General features: G+C 46.4%; 1 protein-coding gene across 1 annotated transcript; it reads left to right on the top strand.

Moving 5' to 3' along the window:
• The first annotated feature begins 15,534 nt into the window (after positions 1-15,534).
• LOC120650297 lies at positions 15,535-17,252 on the top strand. Its single transcript, XM_039927359.1, has 2 exons — positions 15,535-16,215; positions 16,944-17,252. Exons 1-2 carry the CDS (start codon positions 15,586-15,588, stop codon positions 17,028-17,030), a joined length of 717 nt encoding a protein of 238 aa, XP_039783293.1. The 5' UTR covers positions 15,535-15,585; the 3' UTR covers positions 17,031-17,252.
• The last annotated feature ends 293 nt before the right edge of the window (positions 17,253-17,545 follow it).

Below are 17,545 nucleotides of genomic sequence, written 5' to 3'. Positions count from 1 at the left end.
CACCAGCTATAGCCAACCGAATGAGCCAAGATTGAAGCATCGAATTTGATTTTTTTTTAGAAAAAACATCGAATTTCCGCACCTCGGAGTGGCTGGCCAGCCAGCCAGCCACACAGCAAGTGCGCGCCTATCCCTTCCCTTGGGGGCTCTGCCCGGCCGTGCACGCCGCTGGGTCGTGGGCAGTTGTCTCCCACGGTCCCATCAGCAGAATCTGGCGGCGGAGTAAGGCCTTGGTTGGTTGCAGGACTTTTTCCAGAAGTCCCTATCACATCAAAAGAAATTTTACTATTTTATAGTATTAAATAAAATCTGTTTATAAATGTTTTTTGACAGCTGAGTGCTTTTTTACGAGACGAATCTAATGAGCCTAATTAATTCATAATTGGCTACAATGATGCTACAGTAACCATTCGCTAATCATAGATTAAGATACCTCATTAGATTCGTCTCGCAGTTTAGCCCCAGGGTTCTGCAGTTAGTTTTATAATTAATATTTATTTAATACTTCTAAATACTAAAAAGTCCCTAGGATTTTTTTGAAGTCCCTGAATCTAAACACCCCCTAAGCCGTCAGCAACGACAGTCTTCCTCGGTGCGTGTGCGAGCTTTTGCAGCCTCGCTAGTGCGCTCAATTTTGCTAAAAGTTCCTGTTTAGACTGCGTAAAGTTTTTAAATTTTTTTCACATTTAAAATATTAAACATAGACTAATTACAGAACTCGCCTATAAATTACGAGATGAATTTATTAAAACTAATTAATCTTTCATTAGTATATATTTATTAATTACTGTAGCAATTTAATGACTAATCATGACCTAATTAGATTTACTAAATTCGTCTCGCAATTTACAAGCAATTAGTTTTTTATTTTGTTTAGATATAATACTCCATACATATACCGCGCACACATATAATATGATAATTTTAAAATTTTAAATTTTACATCTCCAAAATCTGAAATTCCTGTTCTCCGTCCTCCACGTCCAGCAAAAGTTTGACAGCATCTTTCCCAGTTGAATGCTTTACAGCAAAAGCACGTTGGCACATCAGCTGTCATATCATCCTTAACTATTTTAATAGACTATCCATATCCATATAATAGTTGCCTATATATATATGGACTACACGTTAATATTTAATTTCACATCTACTCCCTCCATCCTAAAATATAAGATACTTAAGAATTTAAAATTTGTAACTAAATGTAAGGTATTCTAAGATCATTTGGATAAAAAGACATGTTAATATTTTTAGTTTTGGTACTAGTTTTGTAAAGAAATCAATTTCAGTGGACCAGGGGAGTAAAAATAGGCATGCTAACCTTCTTATTTTTGATGCGGACAGCTGAAAAATAAGCAATAATAAGAGGTACATACATTTTTTCTCTACCTCCGAAAATACAGAATGATCTATATTTTAGGACGGAGTGAGTACTTTCTCATTCTCTCTCCATTTTTGTTGGAATCTGTGTTGCAGCCGGGTGAGAGTCGGATCAAAACTTGCAGCCCGCTTTTCTTCTATCTCCATCATCAATCTCACTGTAAATATAACTTGCAGCCCGCTTTTCTTCTATCTCCATCATCAATCTCACTGTAAATATGACGTGGCACTTCATTCAGCCCACTTGTATCATCCTATTATACGTGGCGCGGCAAGGCGCGACCAGTAGGCCCGGTCGGTGCCTACGCACGCGGCAGCGCGGCGAAGGGCAGCGCGGGCCCAACCCGCTGCGTGCGGCGGCGGCAGCCAGCGGCAGCGTGCTCCAGCCCGGCCGTTCTCAACGGCGCAGCATGGGAACAGGCCGGGGAAGGGGCAGCGGGGTGGAGGGGTGGAGGTTTGGGCAGGCTCTAATGGTGGCCAGCGGGGAAAGAGTTCGATTCTGGCTTGGGAAAGCTCGAGCGAGGACGGTGGAGTGAGAGAGGAGGTTTGGGTGGTGGTGGCGCGGCTACCCTACGAAGGAATCGAGCTGCGGCGGTCCAGGATAGTCGGAGCGGGTGATTTCAACGGCTCTGCTCGAGCTCTAGCACTGGTGTTTGGAGGAAGAAGAAAGAGGGATAAACGAGAGAGAAAAAGGAGAGTAGCATCTGGCGCGAACTCCTCTCTCTTCTCTCGACCAGAGGCGGCGCAGCCCGCCCCCAACGGCGGGTCTCGACGACGGCCGCGAGGCAGGAGAGGTCGGGCAAACGCGAGCACAGGGCGGCGGCGGAAGTGTGCGGGGAACCTGGTGGTTGGGGCGACGACCTCTCTCTCTTGTAGCATTTTCTGGGAGCATGCTAGATTTAGCTGGACAGAATGGCTCTGCTTGTTTAACGTGAGCTTTCCCGGACGCCAGTGCGGTTGATTTTACGCTAAAAGCGTACTGCAAGAACCGGTACAAGGTGCCTGTGCAGACAACCTTGTAAAGACGGGAAAATTTATTGCTGGACACTCTTCAATGCTGATTTTTATTGTTGAACACTACTCAACTTATATTTGTCCATAGACATTCTTCAAGTTTGAATATTTGTTATAAAACACTATATATGTTTATTAAAATAATAATTTTTAGGTTCATAGGAGAGAGGAAATAAACAACAAGACCCAAATGGTAAATATTGAAGAGTGTCCAGCAGCAAATAACATAACTCCATCTAAAAATTTGAGTCAAATGGAACTTCAAATAGTAAATCCACATAATAGAGATTCGGATCTAGCTAGAGACAAAGAGAACTACATCTAAACCTTAAATCTATCCTAAAAGTTTAAAAAAGATACGCGATTATCACCAACTTACCTCCTACAACCTCCAACTTGAAGGAAATCAAATTTAAACTCTTCCCTCCACCTTTCTTTTTTTTTAATTTCAAGTAGCACCTCCTCTAAGCAAGCGTCTGTTGAGAAGAAGAAGAAGGTGCAGCTGTATTTTTTCTACCATTTTAGGGGCAGGTGATGGCGTCACGTCACCCGCTGTCAGCGCTAAGAAATGGGGGTCCTAACGCTAGTGATTCGTGGAGATGCTCATCCGCCACATTATGACACGGGAGCTGAGCCGCCAAGTAGGCATGCCCCGCTCTCAAGCCCCGAGAGCCCAGAGGACCCCCAAATACTACTACAAAAGCATCCGGGGGATTAAAAATTACCTTCTCCCTAAGAAAACGCTCTGGTAGCTCCCAAGAACAGGCAACACTAACGCCCCGTTTGGGAGGGCTTCACCAGCGGTTTCACGAGCGGCTCTAGGTGAAGCCCTCCCAAACGTTTGTTTTGTAACCGGCTTCACGTGTGAAGCCGGTCCTGAAGCCATCAGCGGCTTACACAAGCAAGGTGAAACCATGAAATCGTGGCTTCACGCGGCTTACACATCAATCTAACAAGTGAAACTGTTTTGCCAAACATTTTCTAAAACGGCTCCAACTGAGGAGCCAGAGCCGGAGCCCTACCAAACAGGCCCTAAATGGCTCCTGCAGAAGTTTGCATGCCTTGCATGTTTTGCATGCACGCACGCACCAGGATAGCACAAGAAAAGACAAGACAAGACCAAGGAAAACTCCTCTACAGGAATATATGCACGAGATTCTAAGGCTCTCCGCACTCGTCACTCTCTAAATTCACTCTCTAAAAGAAATATTCCTATCTGGTCATCGAGATTCTCTTCTCTATATTCAGTTTCTCCGCACCCATTCATTCTTTATATCACTCTCTATACCAACTACCAGACCGTGGGGCCCACGTGTCGTATTTTTTTCCCTTTTTTTACCCCCCGCCCTCCCTCCCCGCTCTCTCTCCCCCGCAGCCCCTCTCTCTCCCCCTCCTCTCTCCCTCCGCCACCCTCCACCTCGACCCTCCCCCGGCCACCGCCGCGAGCCTCGCCGAGCCACGCCGCCCCCTCCTCCCTCGTCCCTCCCCCTTGACCTGCCATGGCTCGGAGGCCGGCGGCGGGCCCTGCCCCCGGAGCTCTGTGCGGAGATGGCGAGCTCCAGGAGCAGGACGCCGCGCCCCCTTCCTCCCTTCCTCTCCATCCTTGCTCAGTGTGCGGCGACGTGGCGTGCGGGGAGCTCCGCGCCGCCGCAGCCCGCGGGCGGGCGAGCCGCTCCCCGCGCCGGCCGCGGCTCCAGCGCGGTGAAGCCCCTGCTCCGAGCTCCGCCGCCCCTGCTCCGAGGCCCGGCGGCGCCCACGGACCGGAGCTCGCGCGGCGCAGGGCGGCGGCGGCCCACACGACGCGGCGGGGCAGGGCGGCCTCTGCCGGCACCCCTCCTCCTCCCTCCTCCCACGCCGGCCGAGCGCACCCCTCCTCCTCCCTCCTCGGCTCTGGGCGGGGCCGCCGTGACCACCCCAACCCACCCCCTCCTCTCCCCCCTCCCTCCCCTGCTCACTGCGCCGGCGAGCGCGCGAGGCCGCGCGGGCCAGCAGCGGCGGCAGCGGGGGAGCAGCGGAGGCGGAGGCCTCCTCGAGCTTCGCCGGCGGCCATGGCGGGCGGGGCGGCCTCCGCCGGCGGCCATGGCGAGGCGGGGCGGCCTCCGCCGGCAGCCAGTGGCGTGGAGGCCATGGAGCTGCGGCGCCCCGCTGGCAGGATCCACGCGCGGCGGAGGCCATGCCGAGCTCCTCTCCGTCGCGGCCTCCTCCCCGCCTGCCTTGGTCCCTTCGCCAGCGAGCCGGTGTGTCCGAGCGCGAGGGTGGGTGGAGCACGCGGGCCCCGCGCCAGGCGGCCACGTCTGCCTCTAGAGAGCTTCTCTACCGCGCTAGAAATGGAGAAATCGGAATGGCTCGGAATCATAGCGTTGTTTTTACAGAACCCCGCTGCAGCCTTTTTTGTGCCAAAAAGATATGTAAAGAGCGTAGCGAGTGGTTTAGCGCGCCCACTGCGGGCAGCCTAAGGTGTGGTCTCAGGGATAAGACAAGACATGCAAATAAGGGTGGACTGCATGCATCCCGGGGTACATGCACATTAAACACCTATCCGGGATGCATGCTCATTAAAAAGGGCACATGCATGTTAAAAGTTGTATCTCTCTTGCCCACTTGCTGCACGGGAGAGAGAGAGGGGGCTCCTACCACACACAAGCACAAGTGCAAGTATGTAGTAGATACATACACCTGCATGCATTAAAAAGAAAGCTCATGCATGGAGGGCACGTGGCCTCGGGGAGGACATCTCACCTATTTTTTTTGTATACGGCCGATGTGAAGATCCCTTTTAGTTTTAGATTAGAACAGCCACAATATTGAGAAAAAAGTGATCATAAGTATCTAATGTTATTGCACAATGCACCTTAGCCGTTGTGAAACTCCACCATATATACGAGAATCTTCTAAAATTCATCTTAAACTTAAAAGTGTGACCATAGGAGAACAAAAAATAGTGGAATTTTTTCTCTCTCTCATATTTCTTCTCTCTCTGTTCCATGTTGTGATGTGAACAGTTCTTTTTTATTACTTATACATTGTGGTAATAGAAATAACTATGGCCTGCTCATATCTTATCCGACTTTAAGGTCAGTATGCAACGACACATTGGCCTTGCCCTTATAAAAGAGGAGTCAGGGTAGGGAAAAAGGGGTCTTTTCTCTCAGATTCTAGAGCTCAAGTACGAGCTCTCTACCTATATATTCTCAGATTGACAGAACCACAAAATATACGGACAAACAGGACGTAGGGTTGTTATCCTCCGGAAGACCTGAACCTGGGTAAAGATTCTTCGTGTATTTTCTATTTTTTCCCAAGCTATTGCAGAAGTTTACAGTATATTCATCCTCTAGCCGAATCTCTGAATGGGAATTCTCATAAATTTCTGCTCGCGGTACTCACCCACCCGTCACCTGCTCCTAGCTACAAATGCCATTTTAAAAAACAGGTGAACTACTACAGTAGCCCCGTTCGTGCGAATTACGTTTTGATCTGCCCTAGAAAAAACATTGTGTTTCTCCAAACCGCAAATCATTTCTTAGTAGTACAAACACGAAGCTGGGCGAACAGATTAAATGGAAGCTGGTGAAGGTGTACAGCACACATGGAGAAAACAAAGACGTAGATACGGGAAAACCAAAAAGGTTCTGATGATCATCAGTAGATGCTCATGCGTCCGTGCACTACATGACCCGCGCGATGCGTCGTTCACATCCAGCTGCGCCGCAGCGGGCGCAGGCGCGAGCGGCCGCTGTCCCGCTGATCGGAACGCGCCGGCCTAGCGGCTTCGTTCGGCGGCCGTGCTTACTGTATTGCCCATGAGTGAGGTGTTCCCTTATTTGGCTTGCTGCTGGTCTTCGGAATTCGATTTTTTTTCTTTATATATTTTTTAATTTGGTGTTCTGCGGAAATAATTGTCTGGGTAAAAAATTGCAAATCTGCACATACATAGCCTTTTGAAATAGCTGTAATCGGTTCAGCTGGCGGAATTTTCCTTGGTCCCAACTCTGCGTGGGACAACTTCAAAAAATCAGATTTTTTTCATATAAACAATGAAATTGAAGCTCTTGACGAGGTCTATGACTTTGAAGTACACAGAGCAGCGATTTTCACTTTTCACAAGCTGCCGATGAGCGCCGGCGGCGCGGAGCCGAGCGCCCGGGAGGCTGAGGACGGCGGCCGGCTGGCGGCTGGGGCAGCCCGTCGCGGTGGCACGAGGTAGGGGCCTATCTCTACCGGTTCCTCCTCGCCTTGGCAGGCAGTTTCTGAATTTTTCTATGCATCTTCTCTGATAGTTTTGTTTTCTTTAAAATGCATGGGCAGACTAGACTAGGGTGGTAATCTGGTAGAGCCAGAGGGAGTGGAACGGAATCTGAAGGGAGCAAGAAGACGATCTTGTTGGAGCCCAGGGACAGCTGCTGCGCCGCTTGCCTCGCTCTCTCTCTCTCTCTCTCGCTCACTCACCGGCGACCCGAGGTGGAAGACGATGAACAGTAATTTTCGGCGACGAACGCTCCGGGCGAAAAACGCCCTGTATGTTGGCCTTTTCATTCACTGACTTGGCACCCGTTACAGAGGAGAACCATGCTACATATAGCCTGCCGCGCGCCCAGGAGCACACCTCCACGCCCCGGCTTCCTCGCTTGCCCGTGGCCACGCACCACGTCGCGACTGGCGCGTCGCTTGCCCCGTACGACATGGCCACGCTCTAACGGCGCAGCGACTCTCACGCCACTCCTCCAACGAACTCCGTCCGCACACGATGCAGCATCCCTGCTCGTGCGGCCCCGACTCGATCAACGACGCGCACGGACGCAGCTAGACTGCTGCCCGCACCGGTCCATGGCGACACACGCCATGCACGCACACGTACATGCTGACAAACGCAACGCGTACACACACTAACACTCTCATGTTCAGATTATTGCTAACAAACACCCCCCTAAGCTGGACATGGTACATTCACCGTCTTCACAGGAGCACCGACTCCGTGAACTCGTGTTCCCTTTACTTTAGTATTGCATATTTACTTTACTATTTTGCATAAGTAATTTTTAGCATGTTTACTTCATCACATATATCTACATTAGAAAAGGAAATAAATATGTTCATGCATGTCATCAATTAAAAACTTGAAGCCCCATGTAAGTACTTCTGTGGCATAAACACCCTCAGGATTACTGTGGAGGCATAAAAATAAGTTTGCATTCATTCATGTTGTTACCTTATTAATTTTCTGCATGCATACTAAATAAGAAAATTCAAAAATATTAGCTTTTGCTTAATCCCTGTTGAAATTTAATCTTTAATTTTCATTAAGAAGCTCTAGATAATTAAAGCTTAAATATCCAACTACTAACGCTTAACAAATTCTACGAGCTTTGTTGTCTATTTGAGTTTCATCAACAGGAATTACAGGATATGACAACAGGAGGAACCGACTACTTGGTAGAGCATCAATTCAACATGCTGCCATCATCATCAATGCTCCACCAAGGAAAGACGTCATCACCTCCATCTGTCTACATCTCCCGTCTTCAAATTTAGCTTAGGGGAAAGCACCCCCTGTTATCGAGATAAGTATCTCTTTATTATTATTAGTTTATTTTATTGCTTGCTTTGAAAAGAAATAAAAATATGCATAACGTATTAAATTAAATAAAGTTTGTCTTAGATATATACATATTAAGGTGTGGTTAATAAATTTAGAGTTAGAATAAATTTGCTTTGGAAATGATGAATAGTTGCTCTGCTCTAATTCCTTTTTAGTACCTTGATTTTAAATTGAAATTCCTCCGATGTTTTGGATACATTTGTTTTGATCTAAGATTTGCTCTAAACCTAAACTTGTGGGTAGCATATACTTGATCTAAGTCTAGGTAATTGGGGGATATGATATGAGAAAGTCTGAGCTGCTGTTTATCTTGTCCTTAGTGAAACTATATTTCTGGAGATTTGTTTTTGAAAATTTAAAATCTTTCATGATGAGCTCTTGTTTGGCATAGTGTTAAATTCCTACCAAAGCCATATATTTGATATTTAGATTAGGAAAATTTTCCAGTTACATATGTTGCTAGCTTTGGATTGAGTAGTTCAAGCTTTGCCGATTCCTGTGAGAGTTTAGTCATGAAAAGTCAAGATTTATCCACACACCTTCCACATATATTCATACGCATTGTTCCTATACTGGGAATAATCGCAATACCATTCTGTTTCCATCTATATCCACTTGAAAATGTTTTATTCCTACATTGGGAATAAACAACCCAAATAAACTATAGGAAGCCCATGATTATTTACTCCATATATTTTTGTTGTTATCTCTCAAAAGTTTATCAGTAGAAAGAGATTTTGGTCGCTATTAAAAAAAGAGAGTGAAAAAAGGATAAGTGTCCACAATGAAAACAATGGGTACTCAGATGCCCGCCTCTCTAAGAAAAAGAAAGAAAAGAAAAGAAAAAGAAAGTATGCAGCCCAAAAAGAAAAGAAAAAGAAAGTATGCAGCCCAAATTCTCTCAAGTTTTCAAGTTTCAAAAGAGAGATATGTTCTTTGAAGGAGTAAAAGTAGAATTAGTTTTAGCCACCAAATATACACCTATCCACCATATTCCATACACATGCAATTCTTGTTTTGACTGGCTAAACTCTCTATGGATCCATTGTTTGAGCTATAATATATTCTTTGCAAGTATGCTATATTATTTAAAGAGTGCCACTCCTATGAGCTCCACATAAGCCTTATTTAGAGAGTGAGTGAGTAAAAGAGAGATAAGAAAAGGCTTAATATAATCAGCCTTGTTCCACATAAATACTACATATTTAAGAGAGGAGGCATAACACTATTATTGCCTAGTGAGGATCCATAAATACCAGATTTATAAGAGAGTGTCATTCAATACAAAGCTCTGAGTTTTATTTGAAAATTTATAAAAAAAACTCTGGAATATTGGTTGATCGAAGACTTGAGACATAGTGGTTGACTTGATTGTTCTGTCTTTCAATTACTCAAGACCCAAGTGAAAGTTAAAGCTCCATGGTTTAAGGTAATATGGGTGAGTTTGAAGTCAGAATGATTGTTATCTGATCCGGAGTAGAGTTTTTGTTTAAAAGCATGTGTACTTTTTAAGAATGAAAGCTTTATAGCAACTCCTGATCCAAGTTTATTATTAATAAATGGTTTTGCTAAGAGACTAGCAAAAGGTAAGCTTGGGGGAGCTTGTTGATAGTAGATAACATCAACTTTTTACCATAAATAAATAGAACAAATAAGAACAAGAAGACTAGAAGGTAGGGTTTATACTAATGAATTCCACGAGTTTTGTTGCATATCCAGTTTTGCAGGATAAATCCAAAAAATAGAAGAAAAGAGGAGAAATAGAGAAACGGGAGAAAAGGACCGAAACAAGGTGATTAGTATAAATTCTAGGGACCTAATGGACGAAAGAAGACAGCCCGAGGAAGATGGGGCCCACCTGCTGACAAGTGGGGCCGGGCGGCCTGACAGGTGGGGCCGGGCAACCGTGTCTAAGCACGCCACGTGCCCATCTTCTAGAAGCTTCTCACAACCGACCTTCAGATCAAATTTAATCCGTCCAATCAAATCGGTTTGATACAGTGGCCGAGATTCATCCTATGGGGCTATATAAGCAAGGGCAGATGTTGGTGCGAGCTCGTCAGGTGCAACCCATGCTGCAGCCGGGTTCAAGACGAGGCCTGACAATGCCGTGGAGAAGCGCATCCAGTGAGACGTTGAGCCTGTGGTCGGTGGCAACGAGGAACCGGTGCAGCGCCTCCAGGATGGCGCAGGCACTATTCAGGTGGAAATTGATGCAGTACGTGGTGTCTAACAAAGTGCTGGAGCATGCGGTGGACGCGGGCGGGGGGCTTGAAGTTGTGGTCCGTGCAGAACGTGGCAAGCACGGCCACGGAGTCTAGTCCCACGGTCACTACCTAGCCTACGTCAGCAGGTCAGGACGCGTATGGGTAGAACGCTGCCTCCACGAAGTCTTGGACGGGGCCAGCGCCGGTGAGGGCATCGGCGAAGCATTGCCCGCCAGATAGGCAAATCGTCATGCATGTGGTCTGCACTGAGCTTGCCACCGCTTCCCATGCTATTGGGCCACCTCCTGTGGCACAAACAGCATCGGCACAGAGTGTCGCAACCGCTGCGAGTGCCACCTTGTCAACACTGAGCTCTAGGCCATCGTCGAGGGAGCCATTGAAGCCACACAGTGGAGCAGCGTGGAGCGTGCACTCTTTAGGGCCGATATGGAAGGAATCAAAGGCATAGATGGCGTAGACACGCTCGCTGTTGATGGTGGATAACATCAACTTTTTATCATAAATAATAGAACAAATAAGAACAAGAAGACTACAAGGTAGGGTTTATACTAATGAATTCCACGAGTTTTGTTGCATATCCAGTTTTGGAGGATAAATCCAGAAAATAGAAGAAAAGGGGAGAAATAGAGAAACGGGAGAAAAGGACCGAAACAAGGTGATTAGTATAAATTCCAGGGACCTAAAGGACAAAAGAAGACATCCCGAGGAATATGGGGCCCACCTACTAACAAGTGGGGCCGGGCGGCCGTGTCTAAGCACGCCATGTGTCCATCTTCTAGAAGCTTCTCACAACCGACCTTCAGATCAAATCTAATCCATCCAATCAAGTCGGTTTGATCCAATGGCCGAGATTCATCCTATGGGGCTATATAAGCAAGGGCAGACCTCACCCCTGAAACCCTAATTCAGATCAATTCAGTATTGAAGATCATTATCTGAGTTCCAGAGATCAAGTCATCCAGAGCCATAAACCCTAGTTCTTAAGGGTAGTTCTAGTTCTAGAGAGATTAGCTACATAGTAGTAGATTAGAAGGAGATTCAAGTCTAAAAAGGCTTGGACTTCAGATTCTGTCAAGGTGTTCTATAGGTACAATTTATATCTTTGATGTATTACTCAAGTTTATCTATGACATTGTGCTTCATCTTTATTATATTATCTATTGCAATGTTTATTGTTTGCTTTGATATGTCTAGTAGAGTTAGATATTTATTATGGATTGCATACTTAGGATTGTATAGCCCTCATCTTGTAACATGCAAGATAGGTGTTATAACTTATGTAAGCGTGGTGCTTAGATACGTTATATCTGCAAATGCCCGCTATATGCTGAGTCGTGTGGTAGATCATAGGGGTTACAGCCCTATTGAGTCCTCTGTAATCCTCCCTCCGCATATAGTGAACGGTAGGACGTGTGTCGCGTGGAAGGTGAAGATCTCAATATTGAATCCTTCTTAGTTGATGTTCCCTAAGTATGGTATGAAGTAGTAATGCTAACAATGATAGCTAGATGTTTGCACTAATTAGAGTTAGACAATAGCATGTGATGATAGTTACTCATTAGTAAGTTTTCCTTATATTATTCCATGTGAGTCCTTAGACTAGATTACTCTATTGAATATTTATCTTATATTTATGATGCTTGATCCCTACATTTATCATTATCTTTATTATTATTTATCATATATATCTTTATCATATTTATTTATCTTTATTGTGACATTAACCCTCTTATTGAGTAGAAGCATTATTCATTATTGGTTTATTACTATTTCATAGTATAAAGGGGTTATTAATACTACGCATTCTAGTTATAGATACCTTCTGAAGCGCCCCGACCCGAAGATCAAGGCTAAACCATGTATTAAATACCGAATAAGGTCTCCGGCATAATACATGTTACATCAAGTGGAGTCCAGAGTCATACAGAGCTTTATTTAACACGTACATGAGGAGTAAAGTGACAACACAAAGCTACACAGAACAACCATAGGATAACAACTAGCATAGCAACATGCAGGACTAGCTCTTCATCCATCACGGCTCCACTCGATCAGCTTGGGTGCGGACACGATCTACTCGTAGTCTTCTGGCACAAAGTCAGGATCCTCTGAAGAAAAAATCAACAGGGTGAGTACAAAAGTACTCAGCAAGCTCCACCTCACCCTTACGGGGAGGGAGTTACAGATTAATATGCCAAGGTCCATTAATCAACCAGAATAAATAACAAATGTAGTATTCAAGGTAACCCAACCAGTCATCCATCTCATAGGCTAGGTGGCTCAACTAGTTGAGATGTCCACACCATAACCTGTCCAAACCGAGGACACGGACCATTCGAATGGATTGTACACTCTGCAGAGGTTGTACGCTTTGCCCACACGCACTTCACCGTCCAGAGACGGCTCCGTCATAGCCGACACCCAGCCGTGGCTCAACCCCGACTAGTCGCCCACAAATCCCCGGGTCTTGACCAATCCAGGTCTCACCCCAAACATAACCACCTCGGACGACTACCAGGTTAGCCAGTGGGATTGGGCTAAGGCTTGCCCATACAAGCTCATGTGGTCGTACTGATAGTAGGTTAGGTGAGATGGCACCACAACACACAGTCCTTAAGGTTCATCAGGGCAGCCACAACCATAACCAACCAAACCCGAGATGTCACCACGACAGAGCTCGGTCGCATGTCTACCACCACGGTAGCGCACGCACCAACACATCCCATACTGCCCTGATCTCATTACCAACCCAGTTTCATCATTTAACAAGATCTGATAACATGCAGGTTTGGCAGTAAATCAACATGCAACATGGCCTCATTCAGTGGTTTCTCTCATTCTCTCAGTGATTCATCTCATGTCATCCTATGTCTATCAAGTTTAATTTAACCTCACTTAGGATCAATCATGGTCAACGTAAAGGATCGATGAGACTTGCCTTCGCTTTCGTACGCGTCGGTGGCGGCGGTTTCCTGGTCTCCTGGTTCCTCCGGGTTCTCCTCTGGAACCGGTTCTACTTCATCGTACGCAAACAAACAGAGCACATACATCAATACATTATACAAATATAGTTGCATTAAATAGAGTTTGATTTTAGATGAATTTATGAAGAAGAATCAATGGAATCGGAGTTGGCATGAGTGAGATATTGTAGTTGAAATATTGGATGTTTAATTAATTCTGAAAATGACTTAACATAAATAGAAGGAGCTTCACGTGATTGGCTGAGGTGTTTTGGTGCTCTGCGTGTGCTATTGAGCCGCTGGATTGGCTGGTCCAAATCAATTGATTAGCCCAAGGTCAGGTGGAGGATAAGGCTGATGAGTGGCTTATCACTTGGGCTTACGGTGGACATCTGCCACTGTACACAACGGAAGGAGCTTGAGGGGGAGAACAGACGAGAGAGCTCGTTCCTCTCCTCCGCTCGCCATGGGAGCTACTGGAGTTCAAAATCCATACGGGAGAGGGGAGTGGGTGACTGGGGAGAGAGGGGAAAGGCTCCTCGGACCACAGGGAGAGTGTCTTGAGCGGTGATTTGGGTCGAGGTGACGGCGGCCGACAGCTGCGTCCGGCGTGGCGGCCATGGCTGTCTGGAGCTCGGGGTGAGCATGGTGGAGGGAGGGAGAAGCCAAGAGGGCGGTGTCGGGAGGTAGCTGGAGGTCTCGGCTTGCTCACCTGCTACTCGAATCGACGGGTGCGGGCCTCGGCGAGGAGATCGATGGGTGGTTTGTGAGTCGGCAGGAGGAGGAAGATGAGCTTGGCTCAGGGCTGTGGCGCACGGCAACGAGCACGGGCAGTGCGAGGCGTCACGGAGGGGCGCTGGTTCGATTTAAAGGCAGGGAAAGGCGGTTCGCGCGGAAAAAAAAATCTGGGCCGGTGCTGTGCGCGACGACTCAGCACAGTGCAGCCGCGATACGACGGAGCAGCGCAGCAGTAGGCAGGCTTGGTAGCTTCTTTACGCAAGCAAAACAGGGATGCTACAAACAGAGTTTTTATCAGCTCCCGGGAAGGAGCAGCGACGAGCTGCGGATGGTGCGAGCATCACGGTGCAGCACCCGGCTCAAATTATAGGCGGCCAAAAGCGGTTCGTGGCAAAAAAAAAAAATCTCGGCCGGGATCTGTGCGCGGCGACAACGGCACAGCTAAGTCGTGGAGTTCCGAGGCTGGTAAGATGATTCGACCTGCCGTGGGGCACGGCTCAGGCGTGGATTGCGGAGGTCCTCGTCGAGCAGTGCGAGCGACGAGGGCGGGCAAGCCATCGGGCAAAGCTGCAGCGGAGTGGGGGCACGACGCTGGTCGGCACGGCGTGGTGCCGGGTGCAGCGTGCGGTCCCGACGCGGGCCCACGTGCTCCGTGAGGGAGCCAGGCAAGCGTAGGAGACAAGCAAGCCTGGTTTGTGAGCTCGTACGTGGAGTGGACTCAGCAGCTCGAGCATGTGCGTACCGCAAGGATTGCTTAGTAGTTTAATTATATAACACCTCTTATATAGATAGTATTATATTAATTTACGTTGCCTGCTTAATCACAAAATAAGTTTTATTTTAGTAATAAAAATAGGGATGTTACACCTTCCTAGTGCTAGAATATAAATGACAACCTGGTAATACTCTAGGTAAAATGCTACAATTGGTATAATTATCTGTCCGTTTGCGGAACCTATGATATCTCTTTATTTATACTATTCTTTATATTATTTTCTGCCTATTCTTATAATATTATTTATGCCATGATATATTTTCTAGTTATATAGTTGGTGATGACAACCTGATCTCAACTAGAAGTATAGGTAGTTGATCATGACTAGTTTATTGGTGGCAAAGTAATTTTCAATACCAACGTTGTTTGGTGCCATTGCTCTTATAGCATTTTTTGGCGCCGTTGTTGTTTTAGTAATATCGCTAAGCAGTGTCAATAATTATTTTTGGCGCCGTTGCCGGGGAAGATTTAAAACTTAGAAAGTATTAATACACTTATGAAATTAGTTCAAACAACCAATAATCTTCTACTCATAACAGCTTCACCCTTTGTTTTGTTTATTTTCTTTATTTTATTTCAGGGTAATGTATGTTAAGTGCTAATCTTCCGGACAATTTTCTCAGTGATTCCGAAAAGTTAATCAAGAAACAAAGAGAAAAGCTCAGAAAAACACAAAAAGCTAGATCCGAAGATCAACGTTAATCAGTGATTCCAAGAGAAGCTTGGCATCGAATTGGTCAAGTACATCTGACACATTTGATGCCTAGGGCTATTTTGATTTGCGACTGTACGTCTTAGGCCCGGCCCGTTTAGTGTATGGGCCCATGTATGAAGCAGCCCACCAGTGATATCCTCCTCCCACCCCGTCGTTGGCCTCGGGTTGCGGCGATGAGGGGCTCCACGGCTGCTCTCATGGCGGCGGCGCTGCTGATGCTGCTGGTATCGCCGGCGCTGCTGATGCTGCTGCTGTCTCCGGCGGCCTCGGACACGTTCGAGCAGGAGACCCGCCGGATGTTCGTCCAGTGGAAGGCCAAGTACAAGATTACCTATAAATACGCCGGCGAAGAGGAGTGCCGGTACGCGTTGTTCAAGGACGCCCGCCGCATCGTTGCCCGGTCTAACGCCGCCGGGTTGACCACAACCGGCCTCAACGGTCTCAGCGCCCACGCCAGTGAGGAGGTCCTCCAGGGGGAAGGGGTCCAGATCGGGGAGGGATCGTACGAGGAGGAGACCCGCCGGATGTTCGTGGGGTGGAAGGCCAAGTACAAGAAGACCTACAGAGACGTCGGCGAGGAGGAGTGCCGGTACATGTTGTTCAAGGGCAATCGCCGCGTCGTCGTCGACCTCAACGCCGCCGCCGCCGGGAAAACAGCTTACGGCCTCAACCAGTTCGGCGACCTCACCAAGGAGGAGGTCCGCGAATCCTGCGATGGGGGGATGGAGGGAAAGCTCAGCGCCTTGTGCCAGGCCGCCGTCGCAGGGTACGCCGGCGTCCATCACAGGCCGATTCGGTCCCAGGTAATCATCATCTTGCTGGTTTTAGTTTCTTTCTTCTGTAATTATTATGGATTTCTTTTTTTCTTTTTGGTCAACTGCAGTAGTTTCGGTATCCATATGAACACAAGTAGTGCCTTGGTCGGTAGACAAGGGAACGATTATCGACCTCTTCACCATAGATAATAAACAAATAAAGAGAGACATACTTATTTTTTTATATATTGGTAGGATTTGTTATCGACAAGTATGTATGTGAAGATTTTTGTTATTAACCTTTTTGGATATGATTAACCGGGCAGTTCATTTTGTATTACTACTAGTATATGGTAACTTGTTGTATAATTGTGTGATTATGTTACCAACTGGAGTACAGAATGGAAGAGAAGCAGGGGTTTGGTTTTATGGTCAATGAGTGTTGTAGAAAAACATTTTCTTTTGAGTGTGTTCATCAAACATGGACATTAAAATTTCTCAGCATTTGGACTGAGATAAGCTTAGCTGAAGCGGGCAGTGTGCTAATGGTTGATAAGCTGGTAGATCCATAAGCCGGTTTTCTCTAATGGATGACATCACCATCTGCTGTCATTTGACATGATGCTAAATAGCCTCATGGTCTTGGAAACTCTTAAATCTGAATCTCGTGTGGATCTTTCACAATCGTATTGGTAGCAGCACCTACTGTGCATTGTCATCGCTGGCATTAAACCTCCTCGTGATTATATTCATTTACAAAAACTTGTCTTATATAGGTTTGCTGGTGCATTACTTCGGAGCTGAAACAAACAGAGTCTGGAGGTAGCGCCATTCCTGGAGATGAAGCACACATGCAGATCTGAGCATCGCTTCCGTTTGTTGCCAGAGAATTTTACAATAAAAAAGATGCTAATGTAATATGGTAAATTTGAGATGAAAATGTATGCATTTCCAACCTGTGCAGCTATGCTAAAGATTGTTCTGATGTGTGTTTTCGGTTATTTGCTACGTCAAACTTGTGCCCCCATTGATTTCTTGGCAGTGACGATTCTTGGGCTAATAATAATGTTTATACTATTCGTGCATGAGCTTCTGTGTTCGTGGTTGACTTCTATCAGACTTTTCTGTAACATTTGCGTAGGTCATTTCGTTCTCCCTTGAAAGAACTCTTAAAGTATTGCTCGGCACTGTAAATATGCCTGTAGAAAATAGGAGTTTATCCTATTTGAGTTTATTTAGGAAAATGTAAACCAACTCGACAAAAGTAAATAATCTCATTTCTTATGAAGACAATTCTAGCTGGTTTATGGGGTTCGAGTTCAAGCATCAAAGCACCAATCTAACCAAAGAATTCTTATGAGGACAAACTAGTCTTTGA

This window comes from Panicum virgatum, chromosome 9K (assembly GCF_016808335.1).
Source record: "Panicum virgatum strain AP13 chromosome 9K, P.virgatum_v5, whole genome shotgun sequence".
NCBI lineage: Eukaryota > Viridiplantae > Streptophyta > Magnoliopsida > Poales > Poaceae > Panicum > Panicum virgatum.
Note: the sequence above shows the minus strand (reverse complement) of the source record. Positions and strands in the feature narration are given on the sequence as shown.